The sequence below is a fragment of the Mycteria americana genome, chromosome 5, assembly GCF_035582795.1.
Source record: "Mycteria americana isolate JAX WOST 10 ecotype Jacksonville Zoo and Gardens chromosome 5, USCA_MyAme_1.0, whole genome shotgun sequence".
Taxonomy (NCBI): domain Eukaryota; kingdom Metazoa; phylum Chordata; class Aves; order Ciconiiformes; family Ciconiidae; genus Mycteria; species Mycteria americana.
In genome coordinates this window covers 4,634,077-4,650,986 of record NC_134369.1, presented here as the reverse complement: position 1 = coordinate 4,650,986, position 16,910 = coordinate 4,634,077, and the positions used below count along the sequence as shown (strand labels likewise).

The following is a 16,910-nucleotide window of genomic DNA, read 5'->3' as shown; positions in this document are numbered from 1 at the left end:
AGATGTTCAACTGTGTTATGGTATACATATGCTACAACATAAATAATTTGACTATATAATACAGGGCTATAATCTTCCACAGCATGCCGGCATGCTAATGATCTTACACATGGACAACACGAGATGAAATAATGAAGTATTTCATCGCTGAGGGCAATTTATCTTGTCTACATTCATGGAAGATGATTATAGGACGTCATCTTCCTAGTGGTTTCCCTTCACAACAAAGACGACAATAATCAGTTTTCATTAGGGAAGACTTGTCCTTTCTGTTGTACCGACGTGACTTTCATGTCCTATACACCAAATACAGCACTGATGTCAATTGAATAACTACATGGTATCTTCTAACACAAAGGTTTAAAAAGGGTAATAGAAATGCTTAAACTTCAGATGCAATATTGAAGGATTTACGCATGTCAAAAGAACCTAGCAGATATGTTTTCTCTCTAGCTTAATGACTTGTGCTTGAAACTAATAAGGGTCTTCAGAACTGACTGTTTGAAACTGCTGTTCCATGAGAAACCTCAGCTCAAGTTGTGACTCAAGAGGATAAAAAATTTCCAGAGGAAGAGAAAGCTCCATCGTAACTGCCTTAAGAAAGCTCTGACTTTGTAAAGTCCATCTTCATCGCGCAGTATCTCGCAATTTGTCCAAAGGCACATTCGGAGCTCTTCGGCACGAGAGGCCCGTCGCCTATGGAAAGGCAAGAGAATTTTGGCAGAGGATGAAATCCTGTGCCAGCATTTCTGACACAGTAAGAGTGACTCTATCACACATCTGTTCCTCTGCGAGAAGCTGAATCTGCCTGTGACAAGGTCAATTTTGAGAAGGGTTGGTATTAAAAGATTAGGGTCCCTCCATCCTCTCACTGAGGCTGGGCTAATTATTTCAGGGGAGCGAAGGAATTCTTTGATCCTCCCACTCTTCCTTCCCTCGCAAGGTGACTCTGGCTGCTGGCGCAGCACCCAGAGGAATGGCACGGCACGGCCCAATTCCGTAATTGTGGAATTAGCCATTTTCAACCTTGAAATTTAACCCTAAGAAATTGAGTATGCAGTAATCCACGTAATCCAGTCCTCTACACCTGTCCCTCTTCCAACTAATCTCGCCATCCTTCATCATGTCACATCTTAATTTAGAGTCCTATCTGCTAAGGTCAGTGTAAGTGGATGCTCAGGAAGTCGCAACAAGTATTTGTCACGCAGCAGGACCAATTATTTCCATTGTGAACTCTGCGAGATACAGAAATATCAACAGAGAGCAAAGCCCTTCCCCAGCGATGCATAAATGATCTCTACAAACGTTCTGGGAAGAAGCGAAGAGACAGAATAAGTAAATAGATAAATGTAGTGTAGCCCGGGATAATGCGATCTGCTGGTATTAAGTTTTCTCCTGAAGGAGTTAAGTATATACCAGCTGCTCTACATTAAACCGAGCTGGCATTTTAAATCATGCAAATTAGCCGAGCTACCATCCTTTTCAGCCCAGCATTTAACAGCATTGCTATAAATGATGCAAAGTACCGGCCAAACCAAGCCCTCCCATTTCAGCTGCTGTCAGAGAAGAAAAGAGGGAGAGAGGGAGGGAGGGAGAGAGGCAGGCACTGGCACTGGCACTGGCACTGGCACTGGCACTGGCACTGGCACTGGCTGATGCTGCAGCTATTCACAAGATGGTTTACAAGAGACTCCTTCCACCACAGGTATTGTTCACGTGACCGAAACATGCACATGTGCATGGAAAGCCCAAGGCTTTTATTTGTTGAAAATCCATTTATATAAGCTGCTAAGAACCACTGCAGAATTATCTAAAATGAAATTATTTGCCAGTGGAACACTGAACTTTCAAATCTCTCTTTGCTTAATGCTGCATAATAAACGCTGAGTGGATCTGATGGGCCGTCGGCTCAGAAATGCTGACACAGCAGCCCTCGGGGAGCTGAGGGTGGCATCAGTCCCCACCAAAATGTCTCAAACGAACAGACATTTCTCAGGCTATGAAGATAATAGATAAAAATTTGTGTTTGTTCAATGCAAACCCCTTTTCTGCTGAATCTCGGAGAGCTCAGGAGGCAATAAAGAGGACTAAATCTTATCTAGTTCACGCTGTTGTGGCCAAGAGATTAAGTTTCAGCACAAATCTGAAACTGCATAGGAGAGTGAAAGATCTGCTATTAAGTAGTCTAGGAGCTTTGTAGACTGTTTTTTTGATTTCAGGTTCTTTCATATGCCTTTTTTTGCCTTTTCCCTTCTTTCTTTTTTTCTCCTTTTTCAAGTGCCTACTGCAGCAAGGAACCTGCTCAACAAGGGGAAGCTGGAATTGATTCTTGTGTTAAAAATAAGGTACAGCTGCCTTGCTATCCAACCTGATAAACCAAACCAAACCACCGCTGGGTATGACCCACGGGCATTACATCCCAGTGCCCAGTACTGCCACAGAACAATACCTGTGGTGGAAGGAGTCTCTTGTACGCACCACAACTCACTTCACCTCCAACAGGGTTGGTCTTCCAAGTCTCACCACCATGAGGCCTTTAAGCCGAGATACACCCACAAGAGGAGCATCTTCTCCAGGATCCCAAAAGCCACCTGTGGCAGAGGCAGCTGAAAGCCCACCACAGGGCCCTCACTGACCTCCAACATCTGAGGCTTGGGGAGCTGGTGGCAAGGACGGGACACAGCAGGCAGGCCTGGCTCCCCTTACCTTGCCCTTCGGTACCTGCTCCTCCATCCTGTGGAAGAATGGTTAAGTGAAAAAGGACACAGCTTAATTGATGTGAGCAATCCAGCCTTTGATGGGGCCTGGGAGCCAGAGATCAAGGTGAAATTCCCTTGAGAACAGCAGAAGGAGTACTTGGTAAAGCAAGATAAGCGGGACTAAGCCTGGGAAAGTGCTGATAAACCCCCCTTTGTGAACAGTGCGTGAACGGCAACTTTGTACCAATCATATAATTGTTTTAAGCACGTGGACAAGTATAGTTATCCAATAGAATAGTCGCTGTTAGCACGTGCTTTGCTTAGCTTCTATATAAACCTGTTAAGTAATCTGAATAAACGAGAACGACCATACTCATATTGAGATTCATCGTTACTCCGGGTCCGTCTCCCACTCCGACACCATCCAAAGGCAGCGGCACACGGGGCTGGCTGGGGGTCCCTTCGTGGCCTGGGGTCTCTCTGTGCTTCCCTCTGCTGCAGGCACCTACCACAGCTCGGCCAGTGGATCCCAAAGGCAAACACCTCACAGAAAGGCACCGCACCTCCAAATTTGTCCCCATATTCACAGTGTTTCCCATTGCCTGGCACCACAGTGAGAAGCGACCACAGGGAAAGGAGGAAATCCTGGGTAAGTCTCACTTGCAGAAGATGCTTCCATCATTAAATTTTAAGTGCATGACATTTTCATTCACAAACAGATCCTCTTATTCACAAACAGATCCTGTTCCAAATATTTCTGCTCCTTATGACAACTAGATTTCCTTTCAGCAGTTTGGAGTCTAAGTATTAAATCCTATAAAACAAATCACTCGACGTGGTCCAAACCCGACCAGGTAAAAGGCTGAAAGGCTAACTCTTACAGGCAACCGAAAGGAAAATCTCCGTTGCTGCAGCGAGGGAAGTTTGTATCCCACTGCTTGGAAACAGGATCCTAGGCAACCGCTGCTCTTCCCTCTTGAAAAGCAGAAAGTGGTTTTGTTTTGTAAATGAAAGCAAATTCATTAGAATTCCCCTGGCGAGGTTGCGTAGGGATAAATAGGACGCTGCTGCCTCCCCTTCCCAGCTCCACGCTAGAGGACAGGCACCTTTTTGCCAGCTCTCCTTGGCAGTGCTCGTCTGGCACGGGACCCTGGAGGATCAGACCCCTGGGTGCTCCACAGCCCATCTCGGAGGAGTAAGACGTAGCAAGGCTGAAAATATTCCTTCCCAAAATAATCCGTCCCAGTTAAGCCACAGACAAGTCTGGAATACCTATGGCCGTCCTGAGAAGCAGACTGACCCGTGGTTATCGAGCAAGAATAGAGAAACCCGTTTCTAAGCTATTGCTTCAACTGGCCAATACACATTTGATCTTGAAACACACGTGGCATTTTTAAAATTAGTTTTGGAGACTGAAATATCCATAAAGACTCTTTGAAATGAAGAATAATTTATAACTGAATCAAATTTGTCTTACCAGACCAATCCATTAATTATTGTTTCCACCAGCTATATTCAAAGTTGCACACTGATCTTTGTGGATGCAAATGTGTCCTCTCCATCTGTTCCGGGCCTTTAACCTCCGACACACGTGTACAGATACTGTTCTCACATTACATTTCTCTAATAAAATCTAACTTTGCATCATGCTACATGGGCTAAGGAGGATTTCTGACTCCAAAAGACAGGACGTGAATCTTTATATCTGCTTGATCTTACAATACTATGCCTGCTAGTTGCCTGCCTGCCAGAGGGAGAAAATTTGCTAGACCCCTTGTACAAGTTGATTAGAAATGACTGCCTGGTAATTAATGTCATAATCTGAGAAACAGCCAAAATAGAAATGACATGGAAAGACCGCTGTTACAGTCTTTTTAAAATACTTGTATAAAACCAGTATTTAGCTTATCGGTACTAAAGTTACCTGTAGTTTCTAACAGTGGACATGGTTCAAGTGGACATGGCTAAAGAAAAAGGAATCCGCTTCTAAATATTTGTTTCAAGATATACAAGTGTAACAAAGTCTCGGTATCCATGTTCACCGTAACATGTCGGCACACAAGCTAGATCAACAACATGAAATCCTGTCGGGGTATTCATTTTGTTCTACCAATGGGCAAGTACATAGAATTAATAGATGGTAGAAAAATACAATATAAAAATAATGTGTGGTCAGCACTTTCAGTAGAAGATAGGTGATCCTAACAAGGAAGATTCACCTCATTACGTGAAACAAAAAGGTATTACTACAACAATCTTTACAACTGAGAATGTCTCTCAGTTGTCCAAATGGCAGATGCATCAAATGGATTACAAGGAGGCTGAGAAATATTATGCTTTAGGCTGAGAAATATTAGGCTGAGAATATTAGGCTGAAATATCAGGCTGAGAAATATAATACGCTAGGAAATATTACAGATCCTTGCATGTTGTGGCAATAAGACCACCGCACTCAAAATCCTTTTCATGTGAAGACCAGTCTCTGTCACAGACTTAAAATACATTGGAAAGGGCTGGATGCAAAAGGAATTATAATTCCAGCCTATCGTACACCTCTTCCACTTCTCCCAAAAACAAAGTACGGGTGTCCTCAGGCAGCCATCCGAGAAGATTTGCTTCCTATACAACTCTGAGAAATGTAGTTGCCTATTAGCAAAAAGGCCTTGTCAGCTTCTACAGCGTTATTAGGGGGAGGAGGAGGAACATGGAAATGATCAAGTTAGTTAGTTAAGTGCTTCTGTTTGGAGAAAGCATAACCAAGTCAACCAGATCCCAGCACTGAGAACAGCTACTTCTGCAGCCATGTCAGTCAGTCAACCTGTCAAGGGTTGTTTTGGGTTTTTTGTTTGGTTTTTGTTTATATAACGTGAGAAAACCTGGATGTGTATATTAGATAACTTTATTGTCAGGCAGGTGAGACAAACATGCCTGGGTTTCTCCAAGAAGGCTTTACGGCCCAGTCCCCTACGCCTCTGGGACCATCATGTCTAAGAACCCATCCTTCCCCCACCCAAGGCATGGAGGGAACAGCAAGTCCTCCACTCCTGTGAGCTCCCAGAGCTTGAAGGAAGGACTAGTACTATTTAGTACTTTTATGAATAGACCAACTTCCACTTTCAAAGAAAAAGCCTATGAATCCATCAACTCATGGCCCAAGAACTCATGTTTCAGAGACCTGACCACGTTTTCTTGTCAAGCATAGCACTATCTCTACCAAATCAATCCCGCCAATCCCTAGTTCCTTGGTCTCTACAGTCCGTAAGTTTTCCTTCTTGCTTGTATAAAATAAAACCTCAACAACTACTATCAGAAAGTAGCCCATGGACTCTCTTTACAGGTGCTCGTTCCTCCGATACAGCCTTGCTACTGTCTGCTACCTACAGGCAATTCTGAAGTCTACACCGTAAACATGAACTCACCACTACACACTTTTGGATTATACCATGGTGGTCATTACGTAAAGGACAAGACAGAAGAAATGGACCAATATTAGTCACAGGACAGGTAAAACAGGGAAATTTAGGGACTCTTTCCAACTATGAGAGAGAGGATATGGCAACTTCTAGCCGCAGCTGTAGAGAAAAAACCCACACAAGCTGCGAATAGGGAGAGGACTTAAGGAAACATTCAAGACAAGGGATGGACACAGGGTAAAAGTTAAGAAGAGGCCATGGGGAGTAAAAAAGACATTGTCAAAATATGATGACATTACAGTCCAAAACTGAACAGGCATAGGGGCAAAAGTCCTGGTAAAAGTGTATTTTGAAATCCAGAAGTTAGATATTTTTTCCTTTCATGTATTGTTTTCCCACACATTGCTTCCAATTCTAAAATAACCCCAAAGTAAAATGAAAAATAATCCAAGGATAACACACCTAAAAATACTTTCAAGAGGAAAAAAAAAAGGTGGACTCAGAGTAAAACTTCAGATCTCAGCCTGTTTTAAAATAAGAAGTGACCTGTTTTCTGAATTATTTGTTTTAATAAAGAGTTTATTTGTTTTAAGTTTTAGCAGATATTTCCATGCCTATGCTTTGCAAAACTGAAGAAACTGAGAATGTTTCCACAAACTATTTCAGAAAGAACAATTTACAGATAAAATTAGAGGCATACAAGTAAGTGCCAAGTTTTTGACTGAATTCCAGTTCTTGGTGAATGGAAAACCAGCAGCTTCCTGTTACAAAATGTACCAACAGTTCATGTCTAATAATACACATAAAATCTGACCATTTATATACTTCAGATATAGATGTTTCTAAAAATAATATTCAAGCAGGGTATTTTTAGCCAGGTAAACTTCTCAGGAGAATGAATCTGAGTTTGGTTGAGATTCTACAGTTTGCTGCAAGAGAAAATAAATGAATGGGTTAAATTTTAAGAACATCTCTTGATTTATACCAGAATAAAAGTAGACAGTTTAGCCCCAAAGCTTAAATAATCAGAAAGCAAAGGAGAAAAAATGGAAGAACAGAAAACACATCCTTCCATTAAAGGCCCAGCTATCACTTTATTCAAAACTGTATCTTCTTAAACAGCACTAATAATATTTATTCTGTGTTGCAAGTTTGGGAAGTTCAAACAAAATAATTACTGATTTAAATCCCTCCTTAATTTCTTCCACTTTGGTAGGAAAAACAGATTTGTAGGCTAAAAGCATTCAAATACTCCACAAATTAAACAGAGATTTAAATCTAGTGATGAGATAATCTGGAAACTGAAATTACAGACTAGACAATGTTTCTCAACGGACTCTTCAAAGGAAACCAAAAATAGCCAAAACCAGCCCTGAATTTCCAAAACCAAAAACTGAATCCACCCTTCCTATCTCAATAAAATAAAGGCTTTCTTTTCTGATACCCTCTGGACAGAAAAAAGAGCACAGGTGGTGTTGGTCTCATAATTTTCTTTCCTCTTGGTACTTCTCAGGTACTTGAAACTTGGGAAAGGTTCATGTTTTGTTTACCAGACCCCTTCTTTATAATTTCATTTTTTTTTCTTTTTTTCTGTTTGAGAGGTAAAGCTCAGGCTTAATGCCAGGAGTTTTAAAAAGCAGTATCTGTTGTTCTCCTCTACTAATATGCTTGTACCTCTCTGCATCTCCAGTAGATTCCTTTAGGATAGGTTTGCTATTTCATACTGCCTGATTTTTTAATGAGAGTATTTTGCAGAAGACTAGAGAATGTTACTTTATGATGAGCTCCATAAAGCACGCCAGCATGCACCCTCAGTAAGTTTGCAGACTACACCAAGGTGTGCGGGAGTGTTGATCTGCTGGAGGGTAGGCAGGCTCTGCAGAGGGACCTGGACAGGCTGGATCCATGGCCTGGGGCCAATTGTATGGGGTTCAACAGGGCCAAGTGCAAGGTCCTGCACTTGGGACACAACAACTCCAGGTAACACTACAGGCTTGGGGAAGAGTGGCTGGAAAGCTGCCTGGCAGAGAAGGACCTGGGGGTGCTGGCTGACAGCTGGATCAATATGAGCCAGCAGTGTGCCCAGGCGGCCAAGAAAGCCAATGGCATCCTGGCTTGTATCAGGAATAGCGTGGCCAGCAGGACTAGGGCAGTGATCGTGCCCCTGTACTCGGCACTGGTGAGGCCGCACCTCGAATACTGTGTTCAGTTTTGGGCCCCTCACTACAAGAGAGACATTGAGGGGCTGGAGCGTGTCCAGAGAAGGTCAACGAAGCTGGGGAAGGGTCTGGAGCACAAGGCTGATGAGGAGCGGCTGAGGGAACTGGGGTTGTTTAGCCTGGAGAAAAGGAGGCCGAGGGGAGACCTTGTCACTCTCTTCAACTACCTGAAAGGAGGGTGTAGCGAGGTGGGGGTCGGTCTCTTCTCCCAAGTATCAAGTGATAGGACAAGAGGAAATGGCCTCAAGTTGCACCAGGGGAGGTTTAAATTGGCTATTAGGAAAAATTTCTTCACCGAAAGGGTTGTCCAGCATTGGAACAGGCTGCCTAGGGAAGTGGTTGAGTCACCATCCCTGGGGGTATTTAAAAGATGTGTAGATGTGGTGCTTAGGGACATGGTTAGTGGTGGACTTGGCAGTGTCTGGTTAACAGTTGGACTCAATGATCTTAAAGGTCTTTTCCAATCTAAATTGTTCTATGATTCTATCAGCTAGCAGTTGGATAGGTAGAAAGTCTTAATGCTTCTCTGTTGAAGCCAACTGCAGTTCAAACAAGCCTCCAGCAGAGATGGAGCGTCTAACAGGACTGAAATACAACACATACATGAAGAAAGAGAAGTTCTGTGGAACACACAATGGACAAACAATCTAGGAAAAGTAAGAAGCAAAACTCTAAAAGCTGTCAAAGAAATTCACCAGTGCAGCCAGGGTGGCAAAGGCAGGCAGGGAGAAAACAAGAAAAAAAATTAATAATGAACCCATTTCTGGTTAGAGGACAGCTGAACCAAAGTGTTCTGCTTGGGTGCTGCTGTACATCATGTGTCAGAGCAGAAGGTGATAAAAATTACTTGCTAGAACAGGGACAAAGCAAGTGAGAGTGTTCACTGAAGAAATATGATTTTATAAAGTAAGCTAACAGTTTCAAGGACAGAGGGAGAACACATGGACACCAAATGCATAAGCATTTTGAACTGATTAACAAGTAGCAGCAAAGGAGAAAGATAATCTAATAGTCAGGGGACTAGCAAGTAATTTTCTATAGCCCTGCAGACTTTATGACCTTGGGTAAGTCTCTTTGTGCCTTAGCCATTCATTTGTAAAATAAGAACAATATCCCTACCTCTAAGGAGGGCTCTTAGGTTAACTATATTAAATTTTGGAAGCCCTTCAGATATTACCTATTAGCAGAGATCAGAGAAATAGCATTAAAAAAACAAAATAAATTGGAAGCAGGAAAAAAGGTCATATTAAATGAGTGTTTCAAAAACACTAACCATGGAACGTAAAAACTTGAGCGAATTCAACAGCAGCATTATTAGCTCAACAATAAATACCTTTGGAAATCCCATCTTGGGCAATTTGACAGTGAAGGTACTGAACTTGGGAAGGAACATTACATGATGATCAAATGCTCTTTTACTCAAGAACCGTCACAATTAAACTGAAATGAGAGGCAAAACCATTTTCACTCATTATCCAGTACAATTAAAAACTGATGGAAGTTTGAATTCCAGGTGACCCTTTGCATATCCTAAACGAAAACCCAACAATGAGAGAGCCTGCTGAGTTTACAGTGCAATCTGACATCTTTTGTTCAAATGCGGGGCATTAAAACAGGGTAGCTTTTTATATTAAAAGACAGATCACTGCAAACTCCACGTTAAAAATCACAATGAAATAATTTATGAATTGTTTTCTATCTGGTAGCATTTCATTTGGAACAACCTCCTAACAATTTAATATTTACCCATATGTATCTATAAACATATTATCAAAACCATTGTAATCATAAGCAGAATTTGGCTACTTAATAGCCTCAGATTACTTACAGTGTGTCAAAAAAAAAAAACCCCAAACATCAGAAAGCAAGATACAGCAAGGTTTTTTTGGTAGGAATATACTTAAGTACATAACTATAATTACATAAGCAAGCTCATTAAAATTAATACTATTTTAAAATTATTTTTGTGGTTATATATTTTGATAGCCTGAATCTACAGTTCTTCTTAGATTTTCTCAACTCTTCAGTAAAATTTCTCCTGTGTACACATCCTAAACGTGACCTCATTTGGTTTCTTCCACCACTGCAAAAAGCTATCTTTTATGGTAAAGTTATCAGTATTACTGACTACATTTCTCATAATTTCTTTTATAATTAGCGCAGCAGTGGTAGCAAGACCAAATTTTACAGAACTGAGGCAGCGCGCATAATGGCATTGAAACCAGCCAATGTACATCTGACTTTAAATTGGGTCCAGACAAACATTTGCTTGATTCCTATCCCTTCTGCAAGACGGCTCTGTAGTAAAACCGTGAAGCCCAGTATCATGCATAAAAATGGCTAATGCATGTGAGAAAGGCAGGCATAATTTCTCTGCAATATGCTTTATTAATCTTTCTCCCTATGAAGCTTCACATTAGCAAGACAGTGATACGGAGGTATAAACAGCTTCTGATAAAGTTAATTAAAATATAGAAAAGTAATTACTAATATCTGAACGATATGGCTTCATTTGGATTGCTAATGGCATGGGAACGGGCGAAGTGAGGCAGAGAAGGCTAACCAATAGCCCGCAGATTGCAAGTCACACGTGGCTCATGAAACAGTTGATGCGAGCCTAAATTTGAAGTGTGGGAAAATACTGGAGCAACCTATGAAGTAATCAATTTGTGAGCAGCTAGAGTACTGCAAGGCAGCGCACAACTGACTGAAAAACTCCCTGAAACTTTTTCAGTAGTGTGTTCTCAATCTAGGAATGGCTAGAAAATAGATTTTTTGCAGGGATCTGTAATGGAGCTTCTCTACCAATTCCATTCCGTACCACTGTCATTGACTTGGACTACAGAATGGCTACTGAGAAAAACCCAGGGACGTTTCTAATCTCCATGGGTATTGCAAACGTTTTTGGAGCACATCCCAGATATAGAACACCCCAGATGTAGATGATCTTCACAAACTAGGAATAAAGAACAAAATCACTAGAAGAAAAATCTAGCGTAAGACTAGAAGACAGGGAGATCTAGAACGTCCCGGATCTAGAACGCCCAACTCAACATGATCTTCACAAATTGGGAAAGCAATGCGAAGAAGAATCTAGCTGGACAAGGTGGTTTTATTGCAGACGATATCTATCCAGTTTTGAACTGAATTCTTAAAACAAGGTCTAGGCAAACTGGAAAGAGTGCAGTAGACAGCACAAAGAGTTGTAAGAGTTCTAGAAATCCTGAGAGAAAAGGTTAAAAGAATTAGGTTTGCCTAGAGTCGAGAAAGAGAAAAGGGAGGGAGACCATGATAACACCCAGTGAGCATCTGCCTTCCACGTCCACCAAGAGAGGATAACTGCCTAACTTTCAGCAAATGAATATTGCAAAGGCAGTTGCAAAGAAATAACAAATTCCATCCCCACCCCTCCCTGCCAAACATTAAGGACAGTTATAGGTAATTGCTGAATACACATACTTAATACCAGGTTAAATGGATGCCCGTCAACTTCAAGTGTTTTAGTGGAAGGGTGGGACCAATGACTTAGGAAGGTCCCAGTGCTTTTAGGACTGCTACAGTTACTCAAGATACAAACAGTATCTTGGTTCTCCAGAGAATAGAAATGAAGAAGCTAGAGAATACAACGCAGCAGCAATAAACATAGTAATTAAATCCATTATCTCCTTCGGTGGCTTTCACTATAACATGGCAACAGACTGTATTCCTGGAACAGTATCTTTCTTCTTGCACCCTACATGAACAATTTTACTGTGCCCATGGACTTCTAATTGGCAATGACTTCTGTCTTAAACAACTAATGCAAATTTAGTAGCCAAATACATACGACTTTTTCAGAATAACTAGTAAGTATCATTTTGTATATGAGAGATAACTATCTTGCTATCTATTTGACGGAAGTTTCTCTGGTAACAAAGTTAAATATTTCCAAAACAATGCTCTCTAAATATGGGTACAATTTATTGGCGGTGTTTTCAAATTAGACAAAATAAGCACCAGTGCAACAGTAGGATACTGTTGTGCACAACACGGGGAATTTAGTATGGAAAAATGGAGTGTGTATATCAGTAACAATAAAATAGGAATGATACTGCCATGATTCATCGACTGAAGACTTCCGACTCGCATTTACAAAGGGCTTGATGCTAAAACCCTCAGACCTTTCTTTGGAAAGTGCCTCTCAAATACTCTGAAGAATGCTTTTTATAAATTGCACAGCATTTTAAATAACACGTTGCCCTTATATGGCCTTAAGGCACAAAACTTCCAGTCACTATAAAATCCAGCTCACACATGTAAAACCATATCAAGAAGAACAAAAAAAAAAAGAAATAAAAATATTGAAAAGTTTTCACGGATACCACATTTCTCAAGTGGGACACCTTGATTTTCAGCATTTTTTTAAAAATGAGTACTTTAATGAATACCACCTGCAGTGTCCACATTCTCTGAAGAATCAGGCTCAAGATAGGCAGCACCTGGCACCAAAAAGAGCTCATGAACCTAGACCTGGTGTGCAAGTGGCTTGAAACATGCTACAGCAGCATTAGAACATGGTCTAGTATCTTCACATTGTGACTTCTGGTCCATGCACTAGACACAGCCTCTTCTCCAGAATAATCACTAAACTAAGTGCAGGGAAAAAGGCATATAGCAATTCAACGTGGAAGTATACATACACCACGATGAGAGAGAAAAATTCATATGCACAAATAGTTAAAGGCGTCCCATCTATCTGTTTCATTCCTCCCATCCTCTCTTTCCCTCTAAGTCCCATCATCTCTTTCCCTGTAAGCAGATGTCCTAAACATGAGGTCAGGTTGCTCTCTGTCCTTATTCCGTACATCCAACTGAATTTTGTATTATGTAGTGCAGAGAAGACCAACTTCAACAGGATTAAGAGCAACTCCCCAAAATACTCCCCAGAACATCCTGTGGCTTGTTGATTATGAAACCCTCCAGAGATATGATAGCAGTTTGAATTCCCTCGTGTTGAAATAGAGACTGAACTCAGGTTTCCCACCTTCTGAGTGAACGCTCTCACCGCTAAGCAGTTGCACAAAAGCAATGCTTCTCTGCCACTCGTGTTGAAAGTTGCCTGATATCACCTTGGGTTTTGATGGAAACACCTTATGCCTCTAACTCCAAGAGAGTTTGGGGCTGCAAATTCCAACTTCAGCCTCAGCAAGGAATACAGCACAAGTTAAATAGATTTCAGGCATATTTATTTCTTCTCTTCGGTTTTGGATCCAAGTGTCACAATCTCTTTTTAATTCTCTCTCCACCCACACAGGGGGATATTATGTCCTTCCCCGTGGGCTGCAAACTCCAAGCGGGGACCAAGATCTACAATGGATAGGTGCCAAAGCATTTGGTATCAGTCCTACTTGTGGATCTGAACTCTAAATGCCATGACAAGAATATAACTTTCCTCCCTCACAGGGGATGCCAGGTGCCTGCACGCTAAAATGGTGACGGCCGCACTGGTGCTTAAAATATCCAGAGAAGCAAGTGATCGCCCTCATAGGACATGTCTATGATTCTTGAGATATTTAGTCCTACCTAGTGCAGCGTTTAAGACTAAACCTTACTAGGCTTATTATCAGAAAGCGCTTCTATACCTGAATGTAGGTGAAGGTTTTCCAAGATAAAAATGTTTCGGCTGCGCACATACCGTCTGGCAGCTGTCCATCCATCCCGTTCCTCCTCCCTTGGGAGGGAGGGACAGGAGAAAAAGAAAAGAACATTGCCCTTGATACAACCGATCTGGAAAAATCTCCCTTTAGATACAGACTGACGTTCCAAATTACTACCTTGAATGGCAAAAACCTGCATGCTTATGTGGGCAGAGGGATCAAAGCTGGATCAATAAGAATAACAAAAAAGGACTGTGTTTATCCAAGATAATGGATAGTAAAACAAACCTCACTGGTTCACACCTTAAAAGGGGCTGGTCATCTGCTAAGACTGCTACCCAAATAGGCTACTGAGAATGACAAAGCTTAGGATTCCTCCCACTGCTGAAGTTATTCAAAGCTCAAAATTATCTGAAATTCCTTTGGCCAAAATCACTCCCTGTTTAAATGTAACAAGTTAGCATGAAGACCCTTTCATCATCAGGATATAAAAAACCAGGTTTTGTTCCACTTCTGTATAAGGGTTAAAACCACCACAGTATTCCCCTTGCTGCTGCAAACAGCTACCACTGCCAGAATCTCTCTGATTAGAATCTATTGTAAGATGAGAAAGTATTGATGAATAACAATCGCTTTTGCAGGAATGTAAATTTCTATGCAGAAACCAAGGCGAGAGAAAGAGCAGCACGTAATGAGATTTTGCTGACATTTCACAATCACAAGGACAGATTCTAGCACACGGAAAAGAAGAGTACTTCTTTCTTTCTCAAGAACAAGATGCGATGCGCAGGTCGGTCTGTCTGCTGCCACCACCCTGCCACCAATACTTGTCTGTCTCCTTTTCCTGCTCTCAGTCCCTCAGGAACTGCTACAGTCATATTCATCTGGCCTGAGCAGCCCGATACGTCACCCTGTCTACCAGCAATGAAAGTGCAGCACATCCTAAAATTCAGGGCACGGGGCCAAACACGCCCAATCAGTAGTCGCACTTGTCTTAAGAGCATAGGGTTACGAGGCCATAGATTTCAAAGGCTAGATGGTAGGGATGACCCATTATTCCTTGAGGAAGGAAAAGAAGAAAAAAGATAAGTACCTGTCATCATTTCCCTATCCCAGTATAATGGTATCACCTTGTACTGGGCTCAGGTATCAGTGGAAGCAGGTTGTAATGTATATGGCTGTAGCCAAAATACATCAGGCTGCAATACAGCAATCTCTACATAACGTTAATCAATTCTGCTTGCTGCAGCAGCCCATCTGCTTTGCTCACACCGTAGTACGCTAACGCGTCCTATCTGCTTACACTGCTGTTGAGCACACTGGGGCATCGGCAGTACAAGGCAATCCGAGCCACGCTGAAAACGTTACTATGCTGGCAAAAATCAAACGAGCTGAAGAACGTACCGTTCTCCTTCCTCTACAGGAAGCAGCATACATAAAAATACGTTAGAAAACTGATACACGTTAAAGGGAAATCTAAAAAATGCATATTGATAATGTGCTGCAGCTATGATGTCAGGCACATATAGCATTAAAACAGGCAATTCCTCTTGAGTATTCATTTCCTACACAATCTATTTAATTTAGCTGCACTGAGAATGACATGCACATTGTAATTTAACATCCACCACTGCCTCCCATTCGCTCCCCGCACAACTACAAATACAAAATGTTCACAGGACTAATGCTCCAGTACAGTACACGACCAAACACAAAACACATTCATGACAGCCAGCAATCTTTCCCCATCCCAGGCACGCAACCCAGCCATTACAATTAGCACCTACAGACAGAACACAAAGAACGCACCCCACGAACAACATCTCCCTTCTGTAAATCCCACAAGTTCGAGCAAAGGCAACAGAGAAGGCAACACAGGCAAACAGCACACACAGCACCATCCCTCGCCACCCCACCATCACCTCCACCATGCTGACAAAATTACAAAGCCATCCCTTGGTAACACATGCCACTACGCGGAATATAAAACATCCCACCACCGCAGACAGATGTTATTACACACGCACACATACGCCCCTTCTCTCACTGCTGTGCACACCACTGTCTACCTCAGAAAACCTGCTGCACGCATTCAACATCGAAATAAATTCTCGCATCCACCTCCCCAACATTCGGTGCCTTCTAACCTGTGTGTCAAATCCATTCTCTACCGAGCTACTCTTCCTTGGTGGGAGTCCATCTCCTGTGTTTTCTTGCCCGTTAGGAGATTTGAGAGGAATCTGGCTGGAATACAATGGCTTCGTCACCTCCACCTTGTTCCCAAACTTCAGGTAACAGGGCTGTGGGATGGTCCTGGCTGTTGGGACATGCAGGATCGGAGCAGCGCTGTGTACGGGTTTAGGTAGTCCCGATTTCATTTTGGAGGCTACCAGGATGGCTGGCATTTTCTCTTTCTGCTTTCCTAACACGTTTCTGTCAGCAGCAGCACCAGCAGAGACAGCAAGCACGGAGAGAGACAAGGACACGTTGGGGAAGCTGCTCTACACTAAAGCAGCCTGGTTTACTGCAGGGATCTCCAAAACCAGCTTAGAATTTAAAACCAAAAATAAAACCAACCAAAAAAAAAAAAAAAGGGCAGAAAAAAAGAAAAAAACCAAAACCAAACCACTTTCAGCCTAAAATATCTCCCAGCTTTATGCCAGCCTTCCACCTGTTTCCTCTAATTTTATTTTCAGTTCTTCCCCACTGTCCTCCTTCCTATTTCTGCTGTTATTTAACTTGCTCCTTCCTTTTTTCTGGCTGACTCCTGTAATTTTCTTCCCTGGAAATGGGAGACTTTCACTCCATTATCTTGTCACCGCATCTCCAAAGTGAGGCAGCCTTTTGGAATAAAAAAAAAAAAAAGGAACCTGCTGCTGCATATGCTTCCCCTTCCGTATGCACCAGAGAGTGAGCGAGCAAGCAGGATTTCCAGCTTAAGAT

The 16,910-nt window shown here is 42.1% G+C and overlaps 1 protein-coding gene across 2 annotated transcripts in view; it reads right to left on the bottom strand.

Annotated features, from left to right (window-relative positions):
- The window catches only part of NAV2 (neuron navigator 2), a 241,872-nt gene extending 225,409 nt beyond the window's left edge, over positions 1 to 16,463 (bottom strand). For both annotated transcript variants that reach the window (XM_075502011.1, XM_075502010.1), the window contains exon 1: positions 16,115 to 16,463. In XM_075502011.1, the coding sequence (XP_075358126.1) occupies positions 16,115 to 16,372 (258 nt within the window). In that variant the 5' untranslated portion in view covers positions 16,373 to 16,463. The remainder of the gene's footprint in view (positions 1 to 16,114) is intronic.
- Positions 16,464 to 16,910: the final 447 nt, after the last annotated feature.